Source organism: Eublepharis macularius, chromosome 5 (assembly GCF_028583425.1).
Source record: "Eublepharis macularius isolate TG4126 chromosome 5, MPM_Emac_v1.0, whole genome shotgun sequence".
NCBI classification, from domain to species: Eukaryota; Metazoa; Chordata; class Lepidosauria; order Squamata; family Eublepharidae; genus Eublepharis; species Eublepharis macularius.
Genome location: NC_072794.1, coordinates 3,880,087 through 3,897,962, shown reverse-complemented (window position 1 = coordinate 3,897,962; position 17,876 = coordinate 3,880,087). Strand labels below are relative to the sequence as shown.

At 49.0% G+C, this 17,876-nt stretch overlaps 1 protein-coding gene across 4 annotated transcripts in view; it reads right to left on the bottom strand.

The window, feature by feature from the left end:
* Window positions 1–14,657, bottom strand: part of RANBP3 (RAN binding protein 3) — a 41,659-nt gene extending 27,002 nt beyond the window's left edge. For 2 of the 4 annotated variants that reach the window (XM_054981209.1, XM_054981211.1), the window contains exons 1-6: window positions 14,610–14,657; window positions 12,570–12,625; window positions 7,853–8,038; window positions 3,267–3,306; window positions 1,913–1,999; window positions 1,107–1,178 (exon numbers count right to left, since the gene is read on the bottom strand). In XM_054981209.1, the coding sequence (XP_054837184.1) occupies window positions 1,107–1,178; window positions 1,913–1,999; window positions 3,267–3,306; window positions 7,853–8,038; window positions 12,570–12,625; window positions 14,610–14,631 (463 nt within the window). In that variant the 5' untranslated portion in view covers window positions 14,632–14,657. The remainder of the gene's footprint in view (window positions 1–1,106; window positions 1,179–1,912; window positions 2,000–3,266; window positions 3,307–7,852; window positions 8,039–12,569; window positions 12,626–14,609) is intronic. The other 2 variants (XM_054981212.1, XM_054981213.1) reach the window with 1 other exon arrangement.
* Window positions 14,658–17,876: the final 3,219 nt, after the last annotated feature.

Here is a 17,876-nt window from a genome sequence, read left to right as displayed (position 1 = left end):
TCCTTTTTGAAGTGAGGCCTCCAGAACTGCACACAATACTCCAGGTGCGGCCTGACCAAGGCGGTATAGAGAGGGGCCATGACCTCCTGCAATTTCAACGCTATGGCCCCTTTGATACAACCCAGGATTGAATTGGCCTTTTTTGCCACCGCATCACACTGACTGCTCATAGTTAGTTTACAGTTCACTCTTACCCCAAGATCTCTTTCACATATACTACTGCCCAGAAGTGTATCCCCCATCCAGTATTTGTGCTTCTCATTTTTGTGGCCCAGATGTAATACTGTGCACTTGTCTTTGCTGAATTGCATCCTATTCACAGCTGCCCGCTTCTCCAGAGTATTCAGGTCTTGTTGAATTTTAATTCTATCTTCTTGGGTGTTTGCTGCTACTCCTCCCAATTTGGTATCATCAGCCAATTCAATGAGCAGCCCTTCCACTCCTTCATCCAGATCATTGATAAAAATATTGAAAAGTACCAGGCCCAAAACCAAGCCCTGCAGCACCCCACTGAACACCTCCGTCCAATCTGATGAAACGCTACTGACCACCACTCTTTGGGTGCGGTCCTCTACCCAGTTCCCTATCCACCAAACTGTCCTATAGCCCAGTCCACACTTTTCCAATTTGCCCATCAGAATGTCATGGGGGATGTTTGTTCAATATGTATTTTCCAATTTCTCAAGTGAAAATATCCATTCTCTCTGGGACACCAAAATGACACCAGTGCCAAAAGGGAATCACTGATTCTGCTTTCCACCAACGTATCTCTGACATGTATGTAAATGCAGAGAGGGCATGTTTTGGTAAGAGGGAATTACTTCTGCCCATAGGAAATAGCTCATGTTTCAATGGCAATTAATGGAGCTGGAAAGGAAGCCAAGTTCCCTATACCTGCCCAAAACATAAGAATCTTTCCCCAGGTTATCTGAACGTAAATTCAAGATTGTGCAGCGCAAGAAGGGAAGTGGAGAAGGTTTCTTTGCTAGTAAAACAAGGTGGGAATCTGCAGAGAATTCAACCTGCCCAGCCCAGCAGCTCCCTCGCCTCCTCTCTGCAGTGGCTTTTCCTTATACAGTGGTCGGACCAAGGATCAAGATGCTCACCTGGTTCTGAGTCAGAGTTTCCTGCTGAAGGTTCACAGAAGCTTGATGGCATAAAGACATTGTTCTTTGTCACTGTAAACAAAGTGAAAGAATGAATAAAGACACGAAGCTGGAGCCTGGAGGGCAAGGAATCCCTCACTCCAGAGAAGCAGGATCCAGCAGGAACAGTGGACTACTTGACCAGGGCTGCCTCTTCCTTGGGACCCACCAAGGTCAGCTGCCTTTAACAACAACAACAACAACGGTGTGCTGATAGACCGTCCTGGACAGATTAGTGCCACACTCAGAACAGTGAACAAAGTCAGTGTTATTATTATGCCCACAATACAGCTGGGAAGCTGAGCTGAGAGGAGTGGCTGACCCAAGATCACCTGCAGAGTTCATGGCAGTCGTGGGATCTGAACCAGCAGAGCAGCCCAACCACTTAACCACTATACTACAGAAGCTCTCTGCAGCTTTACTGCAGGCTCTTGCCCACTAAAATGGAAAGAATCAGCTGCCTACAATATTGTTAACCTCTTCCTCCAAGGAGTTCACGATGCCAAGCGAGCGCCCTGGAGTCCTCCTTTTTATCCCCACAGCAACCCCATGAAGGAGGTCAGACATACTGTGTGACAGGCCTCCTCAAGTCTCACAGCCAACGGGGCAGCTGAACCAGGGTCTCCCCAGTCTCCCCACTAACCCTGGCTCCCCTGAGGAAATGCCCCAAGTCACTCTGAAGAGGCTCCCCCTCTCCCCACCCAGAGAAGATAGTCAGCAGGACAAATGAGGTCGGGGGGGGGGGTGCTGAGAAGCTCAGCCTTTACCTGACTGTGAAGGAGGAAAGTGGGTGAGTGAGGACGTCCTTTCACGCTTCATGGGGGGGCAGTAATTCCCATCCTCTCGATCTGACTCTGCAGGGGGAAAGGAGGCAGAGAAACAAGGCTGAGACCGCAGACCCAAGTCTCTTGCAGTTTCTTCCCATTCTCCGGAGGAGAGCCAGGCTCCTGACTAAGAACCAGGCAGACAGCTGTGAAGCAAGAGCCCCTCCTCTCGGGGAGAGGCCTGGTTAGAACACTCTGACCTGGCACCCAAGGACAAAGCTCCAGCTCTCAACACGCTTGGAGCCAAAGTGGGGACGCCAGGACCCACTATCGACTGTGGTGCTGCCCATTTCTTAGGCCCCATTCCCTTGCCACGGGGCTCCCCCAAGACCAACAGGTAAAATCCATCACTACAAAACACACACCCATGGGGTGGGGTGGGGTATGTCTATGGCTCCTTGTATGGCGTAAGGATGCTTACCCTTCCCCAATCTCTTTTTGGTGTTTTGAGTCCTTGTTGCTACAGCCTGCTGGCTTGTTTATCCCTTTCTGGGCATTCTTGCTCAAGGGGAGCTTTCAAATAACTTCCGTTAGGATTCTGATACCCACAAAGGAGAGTTTATACAGGAAGAAAAGTAATCAAGTTCTCCCACCATCCACTGGGGCCAGATAAAATCTTGAGATGGTGGGGCAGTCAGCTGCTGGAAACTGGGAGGTGGGGAGAGAGGACAGAGGAGCTCTGCCAGTCCATCACTCCCCCTCTTCCCCGCCTCTCGCTTCTGATCACTGGGCCCTCAAGTGCCTCCTCTGCAGAAACGTCTTGGCTGAAATTCCATCTGCTTCAGCCCTCATTTAGAAACTTTAGTAACTTCATCTCCAGCTTCCCACATCCCTCTTTTTATTTTTCCTGCTCCTCCTTTTTTTGAAAGAAGAAATTGCCTAAACGAGAAAAGAGGATGGTGGGACTCCTTGAGTATAACTTGCTTGTGAGTCCTGACCCACCAACCGAATGCCATCAGCTCTGTAATAAAGTGCCCTCCTGCAAAGAGAGATCTCTGAACATATGAAGCTGCCTTATTACCACGGCAGCCTCCCATCCCACACAGCCCCTATACTGCCTGCTCTGACCGGCAGCAGCTCTCCAAGGGGTCTGGCAGAGAACTGGAGATTCAACCTGGGCTCTTCCGCATGTGAAGCAGGACTCCGCTATTGAGCCTCAGACTCTCCCCTTCACCTCGCAGGTTTGCTGTGCCACACAGTGTTCACACAGCCCTGAATCTGAGCCACATACGGAAGTATTCCCTTTCCCATAATCACACCAAGGGTGTGCCTAGCAGCAGAAGTCTGCACTCCTCACCTTCTCCATCTTCTGGACTTGACCCATCATCTGCTGATCTCTGTAACAACAACAACAACTATTAGATGGTCCGCAGAAGAAGAAGAAGGTGCCCCCTGTCTGGATGTGCCGTTAAGTGCCTTGCTCTACAGGAACAGCATCTGAGCTTGCCTAGAAAGCACCGTTTCATGACACGCTGGAGAAGAATGACAGTAGTTTACTTTTACACAGAGTGGACATGCAACATGGATGAAGAATCTAAGCACCGTGGGAATGGAGGGATGCCAAGAAACAGGCCAAGCAAGTACATAAATTGAATGCTGTTATTATTATTATCAAGCAAAGAGCAGAGACGTTGTCACCTACAGAATCAAGCCCTCAATCCACCTGGCTCTGTGCTGCCTATCTGACAGGCAGCAGCTCCCCCAAGCCTTCCCTGGCACTGGCTCCCTGCTAGGTGGAGGGGCCTGGGATTCCACCTGTGGCCATCTCTGAGGACAAAGCAAGTGTCTGACTGCTAAGACTGGATCCTCCTGCTTGACAAACAGCACCGCATGTTTCCAGGGTGCCAGCGGACTGGGGTCTGGAAGGCCGCTTTCTGCCGCTCAGTGTAACAACAACTTGCCTAATCACGACTAGTGAGCAAAAATTGCCTCTAGATAACCAAGTGCAGAAACACGACAAAAAACAGGCTCCCCCCCCCCCCACACACACACGCCTGAGAGCCAGGAACTTCTGTGATTATGTTTACAAAACTGGATCATTCTCCTGCTTGGGGAAGGAACTGTGCTCATTTATGCTACTGTGGGGTGGGGGCAATAATACTGCGTCTTTGTCTATTTCCCACCCTAGTTACATAAGTCAAGGCAGGGTATAGGCTGAAGCAACTGAAAACACTTCTACATCCCAAAGGCTCAATCTAAAGTCCCAAAGTAAAGCCCAAACAACTCCACTCCCTCTTCAGTCCAAGCCTCCATAATCCCCAAACCATACAACTCATACTGCCGTGCAAGAGTTACAGGCCTCTTCCAGCCTTTTTAATGGTCCACTTCCGGTCTGAGGTCTTTTTAACAGTTTCATGCTGTTTATGACCCTAGGCTTGTTTTAAAGGACTGTTGTTTTTATATTCGTTAACTTATTAATTGTAAGCCATGTATATATATACTAATCCTCCCATACAAACTAAAGCACAGGAGGCAAGACAGATACACATGCCACCCACCACAGTAGAGGCCATGTCACCATTTGAATAACCTGAAATATTCATTCACAAATTCAGAAAAATGAACAACCAGGGCTGAACAGGGACATAGGATTCTTCTCTCACTACAGATGCTGATAGTCTGCATTTCATCCCTTGCTCTAACCAAGCAAATAACATTGCACACTGTATATCCTATATTACATCTTTGCAACACCTTCCCACCTTCTGACTGGGATACAAGTACACAGGTCTCCATTCCTACTTGTCTCTGACAGCTTTGACTCTCGAAAGTTTATACCCTGGAAAACCTGGCTGGCCGACAAGGTGCTACTGGACTCAAACCTTGCTCATCTACTGCAGACCAACATGACTACCCACCTGAAGCTGAAATACCTGAGGTGCTGGAAGACGCCAGATCTCTATTGAATCCAGTTCTGAATATTCTCAGGGCATGGGAAGGGGCGAGCCTGCCCCAAACGTTCAAGAGATTTTTAAAACCCCTTTGAAATATTGTACATATTCTCAAAGCATGTCACAAAACTATTTCACTGTCCTTCTTCCTGGAGGAGAGAAGAACGTTGTGTACTGATCTGATCTTTGAGGTAAAGGGACACCTTCATCTCCACAACGCTCCTGGCTCATCAAGGAAAGTTCTTTTCTTACCACTGGGGTCCAAAGATTTGCCAAAACTTGAGACAGACTTAACAGCCCCCTGAGTGGCCATCTATCACAAGTAAAAAACACCTCCAAGAGACGAGGAAGAGAAGAGAGTTGGGCAAGCTCTACCTCTAAGACCGAGAATGTCTGCCAAAGGACTAAAATAGATAATAGGCATCTATGTCTGTAAAATCAATTGAGCAATCTGCATGGACTGGCAGCTTTGCAGACTACCTTATGAGGAGAGCCAGGCTTGTCCAGCCATGCTACACAACCCACAAAGAATGACAGAGACCACTCAACCAGGTTCAGACTCCTTGTTCTAAGGGTCCTGCTGGACAGCAAGAGACTTCCTTCCTGGAAGGCTACTCTTAAACCGAACAACATTTCACTGACTTGGTTAGATTTTGAAGTATTGTAATCTTGGATAAGGACAAGAAAGTTGCGGGACCTGTTACAGTTTCACAGGGCCTGTAAAACAGAGATGTTGTGCCGGGCCTTTGGCTGAGTGCCAGCGGGTGTCCTCCTTCTTCCATCTAAGACCACCACTTCTTCTGGGGCTGCCCTCGGCCATCTGCTATGCCCGTATACGGACTTTTAAAAAATTATTATTGATTTTATGTTTTTGTGACTTTTAATGTATTTTTTTAATGTTGTTAACCGCCCTGAGCCCTATCTGTGGGGAGGGCGGGGTGTAAATAAAATAAATAAATAAAATCAGGCCAAAGACCCAATTCTTGATTCACTGCTAGTCACAGCTATCAGACCGTGATCCTATCCTGCATTGTTATCCAAGTCCACTTGCCTGGAAATATTCTGGGGGAGAAGAAGGGGCCAACTTACAGATGTGTGTTGAGTTAGAAGCTCTCTTGTGTGCCCCTGCCCCATTGAGCCTTGGCTAGAGGATGATGGGCATCTGTCTCTCACAATGCCATGGCCTCCTACAGACTTACCCTGTACATGGAGAAGCCTCCAGCAGAATCCTCTGCCGAAAGAGGTGTGCTACTGGCTCACACAGGTACATCAAAGTTGTCCAAATGGGGAAAAGATGACACCCGGTGGAATTCTGCCTCAACCCTCGCACTCAGGACCATTCCTGGTGACATGACGATTTGTAAGAGCTCAGAAGCAGCAACAGCAGAAACAATTTTAGAGGTTAGCTTGGCACACGGGTCAAACATCCCAAAAGCCAGCAAAGCGACACTAACAAGGGCAGGAGCAAGCAGTACAACATCAGAGCACAGCACCCTCTGCTAGCCGCCTGCTAGACCAGCAGGTATGTCCAAAGAGGCCGTGGTCAAAAGCACCAAAGGCTCACACTGAGTACAACCTCCCATCTTACAAGTCCCAATAATGCATTACTTGATTTCGCAACAGTTTAATCAATGCCTAAACTAGCTGATGGAAGTATTCCTTTTTAAAAAGTCACTTTGTTCATGCTCCAAAAAAACTTCACCACTATCCAGCCAGGCAAACACCCAGATCGCTCTATGCAGAACACTCTCTTTCGCCACCACCACATTTTTTCTCCATGTAAATGTTCGCCGTAAGTCCACTGTGACTTGAGGGCGCTCTCCACACACAAATGTTCAAGAATGCCAACTGGCAGAAAAACATCCTCTTCCACCAATCACTGTATCAGTTCCACCCAGAGGTGGCCCAGTGGTTGCGCTCAGCAGATCTGCTCCCCTTTGTGCCAAACCCATGGGAATCTCTACACGCCACTACACATGTGGTGCTTCCTCCACCAGGGCTGCTGCTTCCCATGCAGAGCTCCATAAGTTCAACCCAAGTCTTGCACTGGCTAAAAACCAAGGCTGCTCATGCCAGCCAGCTTCACATGCCACCCCTAAATTATCACATCTCTATCCCACTCTTTCTCCAAAGCACTCAAGTAGGCATCGTCATTATCCTCTCCTCTGTTTTATCTTCACAGCAACCCTGTGAGGCAGGTTAGACTGAGAGGGACTAGGCCAAGGTCATCCAAGAAGTGACACAACTCCACAGAGATCAGAACCCAGACCTCCCCAGCCCAAGACTGTCACTCCAGCCACTGGACCACAGCCACTGCTGCTTGGATCCGACCGGAAACAGATGCAGATGATGCAAGTCTGGTTATCTCAGAGAGATTCTGTATTTTAAAAAAACAAACAGAAACATCTGTTCTGCCAAAGACAGCGAGATGGAGCCTCTTGCTACCTGAGCTGTCTACAGTCAAGTCAGACGTGTTCACACAAAAGAGAAGGAGTCTTGGCAAACCCCGCCCCCTGCCGCCCCAGCTCGTTTCTACTGAGCCCTCACTAAAGTCTACACCCAGGCTACTTTCCAGAAGCACTTCAGGCTGTGTTTTCCTCTTCAGGGGGAGAGTTTACTAAATTTGATTCCATCTTTCCCCACTGTGCTGTGTGGAGAGGTGGGGCTGCCGCGTCCACAGAAGGGGCAAGCGACCTGTCTCAAGAAAGAAAGCCAGAACATTTCGTCCAGCTTCATTCCCAAGGAGATGCAGGGCAGCCTCAACCTCCACCAAGCTAAGAGACTAGAAGAGCTCTACTGTTTCCACATCTTCCTTCATAAGAAATGGCTCTTTTTAACTGCAGCCATCACATTTCTGGGGAGCCACTGAAGCTGTCAGTCTTACTGTTCATGAGTTAACTGCAAATATTTCAGGGGAAAGGAGCAACTTAGAAGGGGAAAAAAAGAAAAGAACCCAGCGCCTCACCAGAAGAATGTGTTATTTCAGACTTACCCCTGCCAGTTCTTGTGAAATAGGCGCAAGGTGGGCTTCAGCACTGGCACAAGCAACTGTGGGGGCAGGTGCCTCAAAGCTGCACTCCCCTGGTGACTGGGGGTGACCCATCCCCCGGTGAGGAGACTCAACTTCTCCCTGGGGGTCCTCGCCTGAATCCGACTGCCCTTTTTGCTCTGCAAGGAACTGGGAGCAAAGAAGACAAGGGCCCTTCAGTCCCCAGCAGCATAAGGGGGAGATGTGCACAGACCCTTCCCTTCCTCCTAACATTGATAGCCGCTGCCCCGGGCACTGCCGCAACCTACCCAGCTGCTGAGTTCTACACACTGGGAGATGGCTCTCCCAGGTCCATCCCACTAGCAGTGCCAGAAGCATGCCCTTAAACAGATCCATGCGATCCACCCATCTGACAAATCTCAAAGTTGGCTTTGGGACACTTGGAAAGGCTGCTGCTGCTGCTGCTGCTAGATGTTTTTATTCCAAATGGGCCGTGGCAGCTACCTGCTGGGCTCCGGGCAACACTGAGTTCAGGCACCCACAACAAAAAGAGGCTTTGCTGACTGGGGCTCTGTGCCCTCCAGCCACTACACAACACTACCCAAGCCTGGCTTCAATTGACTCTTTACTTCACTCACCCAAGGACAATTACCGTCAATTTCACTTCTGCACACTACCCAACTTGGAACCACTTGTTCCAATCAGTGCAGGCGAGAAATTCGTATTATCCCTTGCTTTTAGATTCTCAGAGAGAAACAACTTTTTTTTTTTTTTTAAAAGAGCTCTCTCTGACCCAGAATAACCATCACTGTATCCTAGGTTCCCTGTCACAAACTCCTCAGAGATTCTTAGAAAGCTAACTTTAAATCTCAGGTGTGTTTATTTAGTACATTTTCATCCCAGCATTCTTCCCTTTTGAATTTTTCCTCATAAAAACCCTGTGAAGTCAGCATCATGGAATGAAGGGGCAACTGTCAGTTTATGGTGACAAAGAATCCCTTGACTGTGTCTGGCCTGGGAACTGGCCTGCTCCAGATGAAGTACTTTTACAGCTCTGTGCCAAAACATCTGCAGCCCTTTGATATATAGTCACTTTGCTACTGGACCACGGGAACTGCTGGGCTTTCATGGCCAAGAGCCTTAAGAGCAGTTGGGTAACTTACTTAGGAGCCCCTGTGGGCTGGACCCTCAAAACATGTTGTTCCTTTGTCTGTGTGTGAGGGGCACTCTCGCCCGCAAGAGCTGACAGATGTCACGATACACTCACCCGCCAGCCTCCCTGTACCTCTCAGCCAGTACTTAATCTCTGCCTTTATTTTCATTACCCTGTATCCTTAGTCTTTGCCTGTATTTACCGGAGCGTTGTGTTCTGTAGTAATACGGTTATTTAGTTAGATGCCAGTCAGCACTCCCTCATACCCCTAGAGAGCAGTTGTACCCTGAACCACAAGGGGGGGGGGGTGTCCCTTGGTGGGGGGTTGCAAACATCCAGAGGTGGTGGCACACCATGCACAAACACCAGCACCTACCTCACAGGATTGTTGGAGGGAACACAGCACATACTTCCCAACCTCAGCTTCCCAGCTTGGACAACACAGCAGAGAGAGAGTATCACTGGGGCGCTGGGGCGAGGAAGGAGGGTTAGGCTGACTGTGTATGGCTGGTCCATGGTCACCCAGCAAGCCTCCATGGCAAGTGGGGATCCAAACCTGGGTCTCTCAAATCCTAGTCCGGGGCATCTTAAACTCTACACCATACTGGCTAAACATTTTGCCCCCAAACTGTCTGCTTCTGTGAAATGAGGTGGTCATTTCCTCAGGCTGCTCCCACTCCTAACAGAGTGCAGGGAAGGGGGGGAGGCTCCCAATTCATACGTCAGGCTCCCATAGCACAGAGATCCTCCTGCCTGCTGCTTCCCAGGAGGTTTGCATTTATTTACTTTTAGCCCCAAACATTTGTCCTTTTTCTAGACAAATTATAAATGGGTTCAATTACTTGGCAAACAATTTATTTGTAAGTTTTTAGTTCTCAGTATCTAAAGGAAGTCAGTCTGCTCACATCTGTGAGAACCTGTTTTTTTAAAAAAGGACTAACTCTTTTTGCAGTTATCCAGAAAATAATACCCCCCACCCCCCGTGGTGTTGAACATATCCCCAGCCCAACCATGGTTATTACTACCTGCCTTGAACGGGAGAGGGCTGGGGCTGATGCTGGGACCTCCACAACCCAGAGCAGATGCTCTGCCACCAAACCATGGCCCCTGCCCCACAAAGGCTGCAAGGTTCTAAAGAGGACGGATTCCAAGGCAGCCTGTTGGAACAACTGCCCCAAGGTGCCCCATAAGAATGGCAAAGGCAAGCTTGCCTATCGCAGCATCAATTAGGGGTTGGAACACCTTTCCTATGAGGAAAGGTTGGAGAGACTGAGACTTTTCAGTTTAGAAGAGATGTCTAAAGGGAGGGCCATAACAGAGGGTTTATCAATTCATGCCCAGGGGAGAGAGTGATTAAAGTGTGGAATTCACTGCCAGAGGATGCAGTGATGGCCACAGACACAAGACAGCTTCAAAAGGGGATTAGACAGGTACTCAGAGGACAGGTCTATCAGTAGCTACTAGGCATGGTGACTAAAGGGAACCTCCACATTCAGAGGTAGTCAGCCTTTGAATACCAGTATCAGGAGACAATATCAGAGGAAGGCCTTATCCCCTCTGTCTTGCGGTGGGTCCTCCAGAGTAACTGGTTGGCCACTGCGTGAGACAAGATGCTGGACTAGATGGACCATGTGTCTGATCCAGCGGGGCTCTTCTTATGTTCTTAACACTGCAGACCCGGGCATGCTTAATCAGGACCAAGTCCCATTGCGTACAGTGGTACTTCTGAGTCAACACACATGCAGTCAGCTGACATAGGGCTTCACAGTCCTTCTCTCTACCCCCACAGATGGTGGCCATAACACTGATGTGGCACCAGCACTGACCCTGCATTTGACATGCACACAGCTCCTTCATTACCACCAAACAACAAATACAGCAGGCCTCAAACCTTTTAATCTCTTGTTCCTTCACACCCTCCTCACAGCTTCTTGGAGGCATCCAACAGGCCACTATGAGAAACAGAACGCTGGCACAGACAAACCCACTTTGGCCTCATCCCGTAAGGCTTCTCTTATAATACAAGAACTAGCGCTTGGTTTCATGTAATATAATACTAATATGGAATGGAGGTTTTTTGCTAGCTTGCAGATACTGACCATCTTTTCCCACAAGTTTTGAGTCAGAAGAGAAAGTAAAGCTTCACTCCTCAAGGCCAGTGCAGAGTTATGGCCTCTCTTGCTAAACTTGAACTCATATTAAGGCATCATAACCAAAACACAAGGTAAGCAGGAACAAGAGTTCCCTAGAGGCCCCCAGCCCATCGCCTCAAAATTATTCCTGGGGAAGTTAACCACAACATGGATATACCGACATTCTAGAACTTTATCCAAACTGCCTGTGAAATCAGGAGATGACTTCAGTGACGCTTGGAAACGCAGCTGCAAGTGAACAGATTGGCACAACCGAGACTGAACTGCATGCAGTCCTAGAGAGTCAAACACAGCTTTTCCCCCTCAGTCTTTGGGGTGGATTCAGAACCCACTTCCTCTTCACATAAGGCATCTGACTGATACTCTCATGACAGCATCCTGTGCTGAGATGTGACCCTCTCCTCTGCTGCCCTTACTGGCTCTGGCCCTTCAGCTGTTCAACAGGTTTCCAGGAGCAGCAAGCAACCTACTAACAAGCTCATGCCACTGTCACTTTCTGATATTTCCAACATGTTGCTACACAGCTTGAGAGTGGGATGAAAAAATCCCAATGGACAGACAACCTCCACCCTTGCTGTGATTTGCCAACTGATCACCCCTGAAGTCACCCCCCCCCGCAAAAAAACTATTCCAGACTAGTAAATACCATCAAACTCCAGAAATGTCATTGCTGCTGTCAAAAGTAGCCATGACAGAAACTAAAATATGTGAAGCCACTAACCAGCTTTATCATTGTTGCTTTTTCCGTCTATGGTTTGGTTTGGCTGAGCTGTGCCATGTTTTAGCACTACAGAAATGAGACACAGGTTTGCAATACCGGTGCAGAGGGAACTGCCACCCACCGCTTGCCAGTTCAGACAAAATGATAAACTGATTTGCCAACACCAGAGAAGTGTAGGAGTTCAATCACAGTTTGGAATTCTCTCTTTTTAACTGGATATTATTTCTCATGACTCTCTAGCCAGTGAAGAGACCTTCTCCACTCAGAATCTACCCCAGTTGGCACCTGCGTTCCTTGGAGGGGTCCCAACAGTAGATAAGCTTCCCTAGGAGGTAGGCAGCACAACCACTACTTGACCATCCCCTGCAAAATGCAACCAAAGGGAGAGCTACATGCATTCTACAGATCACGGGCTACAGTGAGCCTCAACAGCATCTGTGTTAAGGGCCTGCTTTCATGCACTCCCCAGCCTCCCAGGCAAGAGCTCTGTGGCAGGCAAGTCAATGTGGAAAAGGCAGAAAACACATCCTGGAAGCAAAAGCGTGAAAGTCTGCCTTGAGGTTCAGTGAGAAAGGTGGGCTATAAGAGAAGTAAATTAAAAGTCACTAGTCTAGCTTATTCAAACATGACTTCCAAGAAAAACAGCCAACAACTTTTAATTATGGCTACTGATAAACCGTGACGCTTTCTTACCTTTTGCGCTTTATCCTTCTGAAACACAAAGACAGGAGGCGCAATGGCTGGCTTTTCTGTAACAATATAAACAGTACTTTACCTCTTGATATACAGAAAGCATACATGCCTTTCCCTCTCAACCCTTTAGATTGCATTAAACTGTGAATCAACCAGGAAGTTCCTCAGCTCGGCAAATGAAATTTGCTGCAGTTGGTGAATTGTGTCCTTTGCAGCTAACCACGGCCATTTAGGAAAAAAGGCAATAATTCCTAGGGCAAATATGAGATCCAACTGGTTTTTTAAATCCTGCTGAGAATATGTTGGACAGTCACAGAACCTGAGAAGCATCCAGCTGAGTAGCTATATTCCAGAAATTTCTCATGCTTCCCTCCCTAAAGGGGCACTTGCTGCACTATTAAATACTTGCCTCTGAGCAGTGTAGTACATAAGACATGCAAATACAAAAAAGCTGAGTCAAATACAGGATTAACCATGGAAAAACCTCCCAGTGGGGAAAGGGAGAGTGGCAACCCAAGGTTAATGAGCAGCTCCCATTCATAGATCTCCAGGGGGTGATTCATCACGTCAGAATTGCAACTTTCACATGACAGACAGGGGGGGGGGGAGCTTGCATAGAGCAAATAGAGGGCCTGAGCATCACATGAGCATAGTCACCCAACACCAGGGTGTAAGGAGTTTATCACAGAAACAAACCCCTTTGAAGGAACTGTAGGCTTTTTGAGAGTGCAGCAGCCTCCTTCAGAGGGAGGCTGACGTCTCACATAGCATGGGGACAAAGATTAGTGGGGAGAGATGATCACAGAATTTAATTTAATTTATTATATTTATATTCCGCCCTCCCCGCTTTCGCAGGCTCAGAACTAGAAGAATCCCTGGAAAACACATCTTACAGTGCAATTGTTCCAGGACTGGAAACCAAGGTAGTTATGAATGGTACACATCAAACACTGGAAGGATCCAGATAGCTGCCAGCATGTTCCCAAGCAGGAAGAGGAGGGACCGTGGCTCCACTGAGCATGCTGATTGGCCAAGGTTCAACCCCCAGCATCTACACTGAAAAGGATCAAGCAGGAGATGATAAGACAGACTTTGCAGAGCTGCTGCCAGTCTGAGTCGACAGCACTGACCTCGATGGACAGATGGTCTGATTCAGTATAAGGCAGCTACATGCCTGTTCAGTGGTTGAACAGTATTCTGGAAAATAAGTTTCTCCAGCCCCCTACAGTGGTAGAGTTTTCTAGAGTGAAAGCTGCTTATCTGTTCTCCTATTTATACTCCCAGAGCCTTCTGTGACCCACATTAATTTAACGGTGTTTGATTTCTGAAAACACATCCACCTCCTTCTCTTCCTGCAGACAGCCAAGATGCCTTTACAGTCTTTAACCTTTTGGACACTCAGCCAGCTTCTGCCTGCGCCCCTCTTACTACTATGGCCCAGGTTCTGTGGAATCAACGGAAGGGAGAGAGAACAGGTGCCACGTGCATCGAGTCCGTCCTCCGGCTGTACCTGAGGTGAGAGGCACTCTGCACATGCTCAGGAGTCACCACCTTTTATCACCGACACCACAGAACAGCCTACAAAGCTTGGGAGAGAGACGGACACTCGCGTACAGGGAGAAAGAGAGGAGGGGCGCGGAACAGCGGTGCTGCGCGGCCCCCCAGGCCAGGCCGGCTCGTCCTTCACTGCTAAGTCGCAGGTAATAACGGGCCCTAGAAAAGCTCCGCAAGGCCGGGCTCGCAGCCTGCTCGGGGGCCACTGACCACCACCCCCGCCTCCCTGAAGAGCGGGGCCCACGGAAGCAGCCGCGTTGTTTGCAGAGGGGCCGAAGCCCGCCCGCCTCAGACGCTCTCCGCGCTCACCCCCGCAGGCGGCGCCGCAGCCAGGGCCACGGCTGCAGCCGGCCGGGGCGCCGCTCGCCCTCTGCACATGCTCGGGCGCCCTCTCGCCCCTCCGCTGAGGGGCGCCTCCCTTCGGCGGCCGGGCCCCGCCCCCTCTTTCTTTTCCTCCCCCCTTCCCGCCCCGGCCGGGCCGCCTACCTTCGTTGGCCAGGTCCGCCATTTTACTTCCTTAATCACTCCCACAATGCCCCGCGCCAACGACGGGCAAAATCTTCCTGCCCAGTCTACGCGCGCCCGTTTAGGAGCACCCGGTGCAACAGTGAGCATGCGCAAAGCGCGGGGGCAGGCAGACGCGTTCTTCGGAACTCTCTATCGGCCATGCGCAGTGTCCTTGCGCGGTCGCCCTCGAGACTCCGCATGCGCCTTACACCCGCGCTCGATCCCGCTCAGCTGCTCCGTCCTCTCTTGGATGCATTTGTCGATCGGGCTGGACAGCGGCTAGGGCGCACGCGCAGTTAAAGGATCTGCCGTCGTGGAGGCTGCGCCCCCTAGCGAGGCGGAACGGTTTCGCCCCGACCCATTTAAATTTGAGCATTCATCGTATCTGACGTTGACTGATCTCCGATGTTATCTCTGTTGAAAGGTATAAGAGATGCTTTATCTTTTTGAAAACATTTATCATCTCAATAAATTGAGGTTATACATATTGGGGTGTACTGCTCGGGAGCCTCATAATTAAAGGCGTCCAAGCCGGTTAATTGCACAGCGTTCAGCTGATTAATTAACGGGTCACGTCCCTGCCCCCTTGCATGGGAGACGCCCAAGGAAGGCGGGCTCGGGGCTGCTGCCGGGAGGAAAGCCAGGCAACGGCGAGCCGCCTCCGCTCGTCCCCCGCCCGCGAAGGGTCGCCCTGAGTCGGCTGTGCCTCGCTAGAGAGCCGTGGCGCCTGAGAGGGCGTTTCCAGGCATCCGCGTCCTTCTCCCCCAAAGCAAAGAACCAGTCCTGGCTTTCCTCCCCCTGAAGTTGCCAGCCTCCAGGTAGTGACTGGAGATCTCCCGGAACGACAACTCATCTGCAGCCGACAGAGCTCAGTTCCCCTGCTTTGGAGGGTGGGCTCTATGGGCAGGGAGCGGGGCTCACCCGGACAGTCGGGGAGTAGTTGTGAATTTCTTGCATTGTGCAGGGGGTTGGTCTAGATGACCCTAAAGGTACCTTCCAACCCTATGAGTCTATGATTAGACCCTGCTGAGGCCCCATCCATCCCCCATGGCGAGATTCGAATGACGTTCCCCTAAGCTTCATTAATATTTTAAAAACCGTTTTGCAGGCTTTTCCAGAGCATCTTTTTAGTTGATCTAATGTAAACTGACTGAATATAATCAAGTGTTTGCAACACTATGAAAAGGAGAAGATATTCATGCTATAACATATTCTGACATTGTAATATTATTTCTTTGCTGTATTTTTCTGCTTAATGTTAGTCTTGCAATATTGTTGATTTTGTTGTTTTTGTTGTTAGTCCACCTTTCTCACTGGGATCCAAGGTGCAACTGAAAATAGTATAATCAACAGTTAGGACATTCACTAAGCAAAGTACAATAATGAATGATAGTTACAACATTCTGTGAAACAGATACAAAAGGGAACGGTAGCAGACATTTTAAATAAGCATAAACTGAGCAGTGATGAAATCTGTCTAAAACAAAGCATACTCATTTCCATGGCATTTTTAGCACTGTGGAAACTTACTAGAAGATAACTATCTAGATCAGCAGCAGGCAGTACCCAGTAGCATAGTGTTTAGTCCCCATCCCAACCATTGCATCTCTCAGAGCTATTTCTTATGACATAATCCTGTAATCTGGGTAGAAAGACCTCCTGGATAATTCAGTTTTGCATAGTCTGCAGGAGACTGAGAACCTTCCCGACCTCTTCAGCAACGTTATTCCCTAAGGTGGGGGCTCCCAAATAGAAAGCATGTGTGGGGGGCTATTGTTGATTTTGCCAAACTGCAGGGCAGTATCTGCAAGAGGCCCTGACCAGATGAGCAAAGCTGCCATGCTGGAACATGGGAGGAGATGCAGTTTCTCAGATATGAGGAGCCAAGACCGTGAAGGGCTTTGAAAGCGATTGTCATGACTTTGCATTGAACTTGGTAACTGACGGGAAGCCAATGGAGTGACTGCCAAATGGGAGTGATATGGACGCTCCATCTGGCTTCTGAGAGTAAAGGACCTGCTGCATTCTGTACTAACTGAAGTCTCCGAGTCGACTTTGTGGGGAGAACTATGTAGAGCGCATTACAGTAGTTAGTCTTGACATTACTGTGCTATGACTCCAGTTGGCCAGATTGGCTGTGTCAAGGGTGGGGACCATTTCCAGGCTAGTCTGAGTATACCTTTTTTGTAGCTGCATTTACTTGCTTCTCTGGCAACAGTACTGGGTCTAGTATGACCCACAGGCTTTTAACTGAGCCAGCCAGGGTCAACTGAACCCCATCAAAGGTCGAAAGCACAATGTCCTTTACTTCACCAACCAGCATCACTTCCAGTTCAATTTCAATTTGTTTGCTTTCAACCAACTGATGACATCTGTCAAGCAGCGACTCGGGACCTCTATTACATCATCAGGGGATTTGGATAATGAGATATAGAACTGGGTATCATCTGCATATGGATGGCATCTAATTCCATAGCTATGAATGAGTTCTAAAGGTTTTATGTAGAGGTTGAATAACACGGGGGATAAAACTGCACCTTGTGGAACCCCACAAGATAATTTCCACACACCATGAGGAACTATTTATATCTATCCAAAGCACAACTCTTGATACCTACTTCTGCCTCCAAACGCCTCAGCGGGATGGCTTGGTCTGCTGTGTCAAAGGCTGCAGACAGGAGGAGCCACAATGAAGCGTGGCTTTTGTCTATGGTTAGGTGGAGGTCGTCAACTAGAGCTACCAGAGCCATCTTTGTCTGGCCTAAAACCAGACCAAAAAGGGTCCTAGAATCCTAGAGTTGAAAGGGGTCTTACAGACCATCTAGTCCAACCCCCTGCCCAATGTAGGAACAGCCCAAAGCATCCCCAACAAGTATTCCAAAGCATCAGAGCTGTCCAGGAAGTTCTGGAGTTGGTCCGCTACTGCTCTCTCAACTGCTGTTGGCTTGGAGGCCAAGTCTATCCAGAATGCAAAACCAAGGGTGGTAGACCTAGCCTCCTTCAGCTTTGGAGGCCAGGTCTACATCCCAGGCAAAGGAATGGGAGATAGACCTGGCCTCCGCAAGTTCAGAGACCAGGTCTCCCTGCCAGGCAAAACAATGGTAGGTAGAGCTGGCCTCTGAGGGGAGAAGGAGTCCTTGAGAATAAAGACTCTGGAGAGGAGGATTAAAGCCAGTGTGGGTTTGGGGGCAAAGTGGTAGGCAGGATGGAGGAAAATTTAGCCCAGAATAGGTGTGGGCCTGTAAA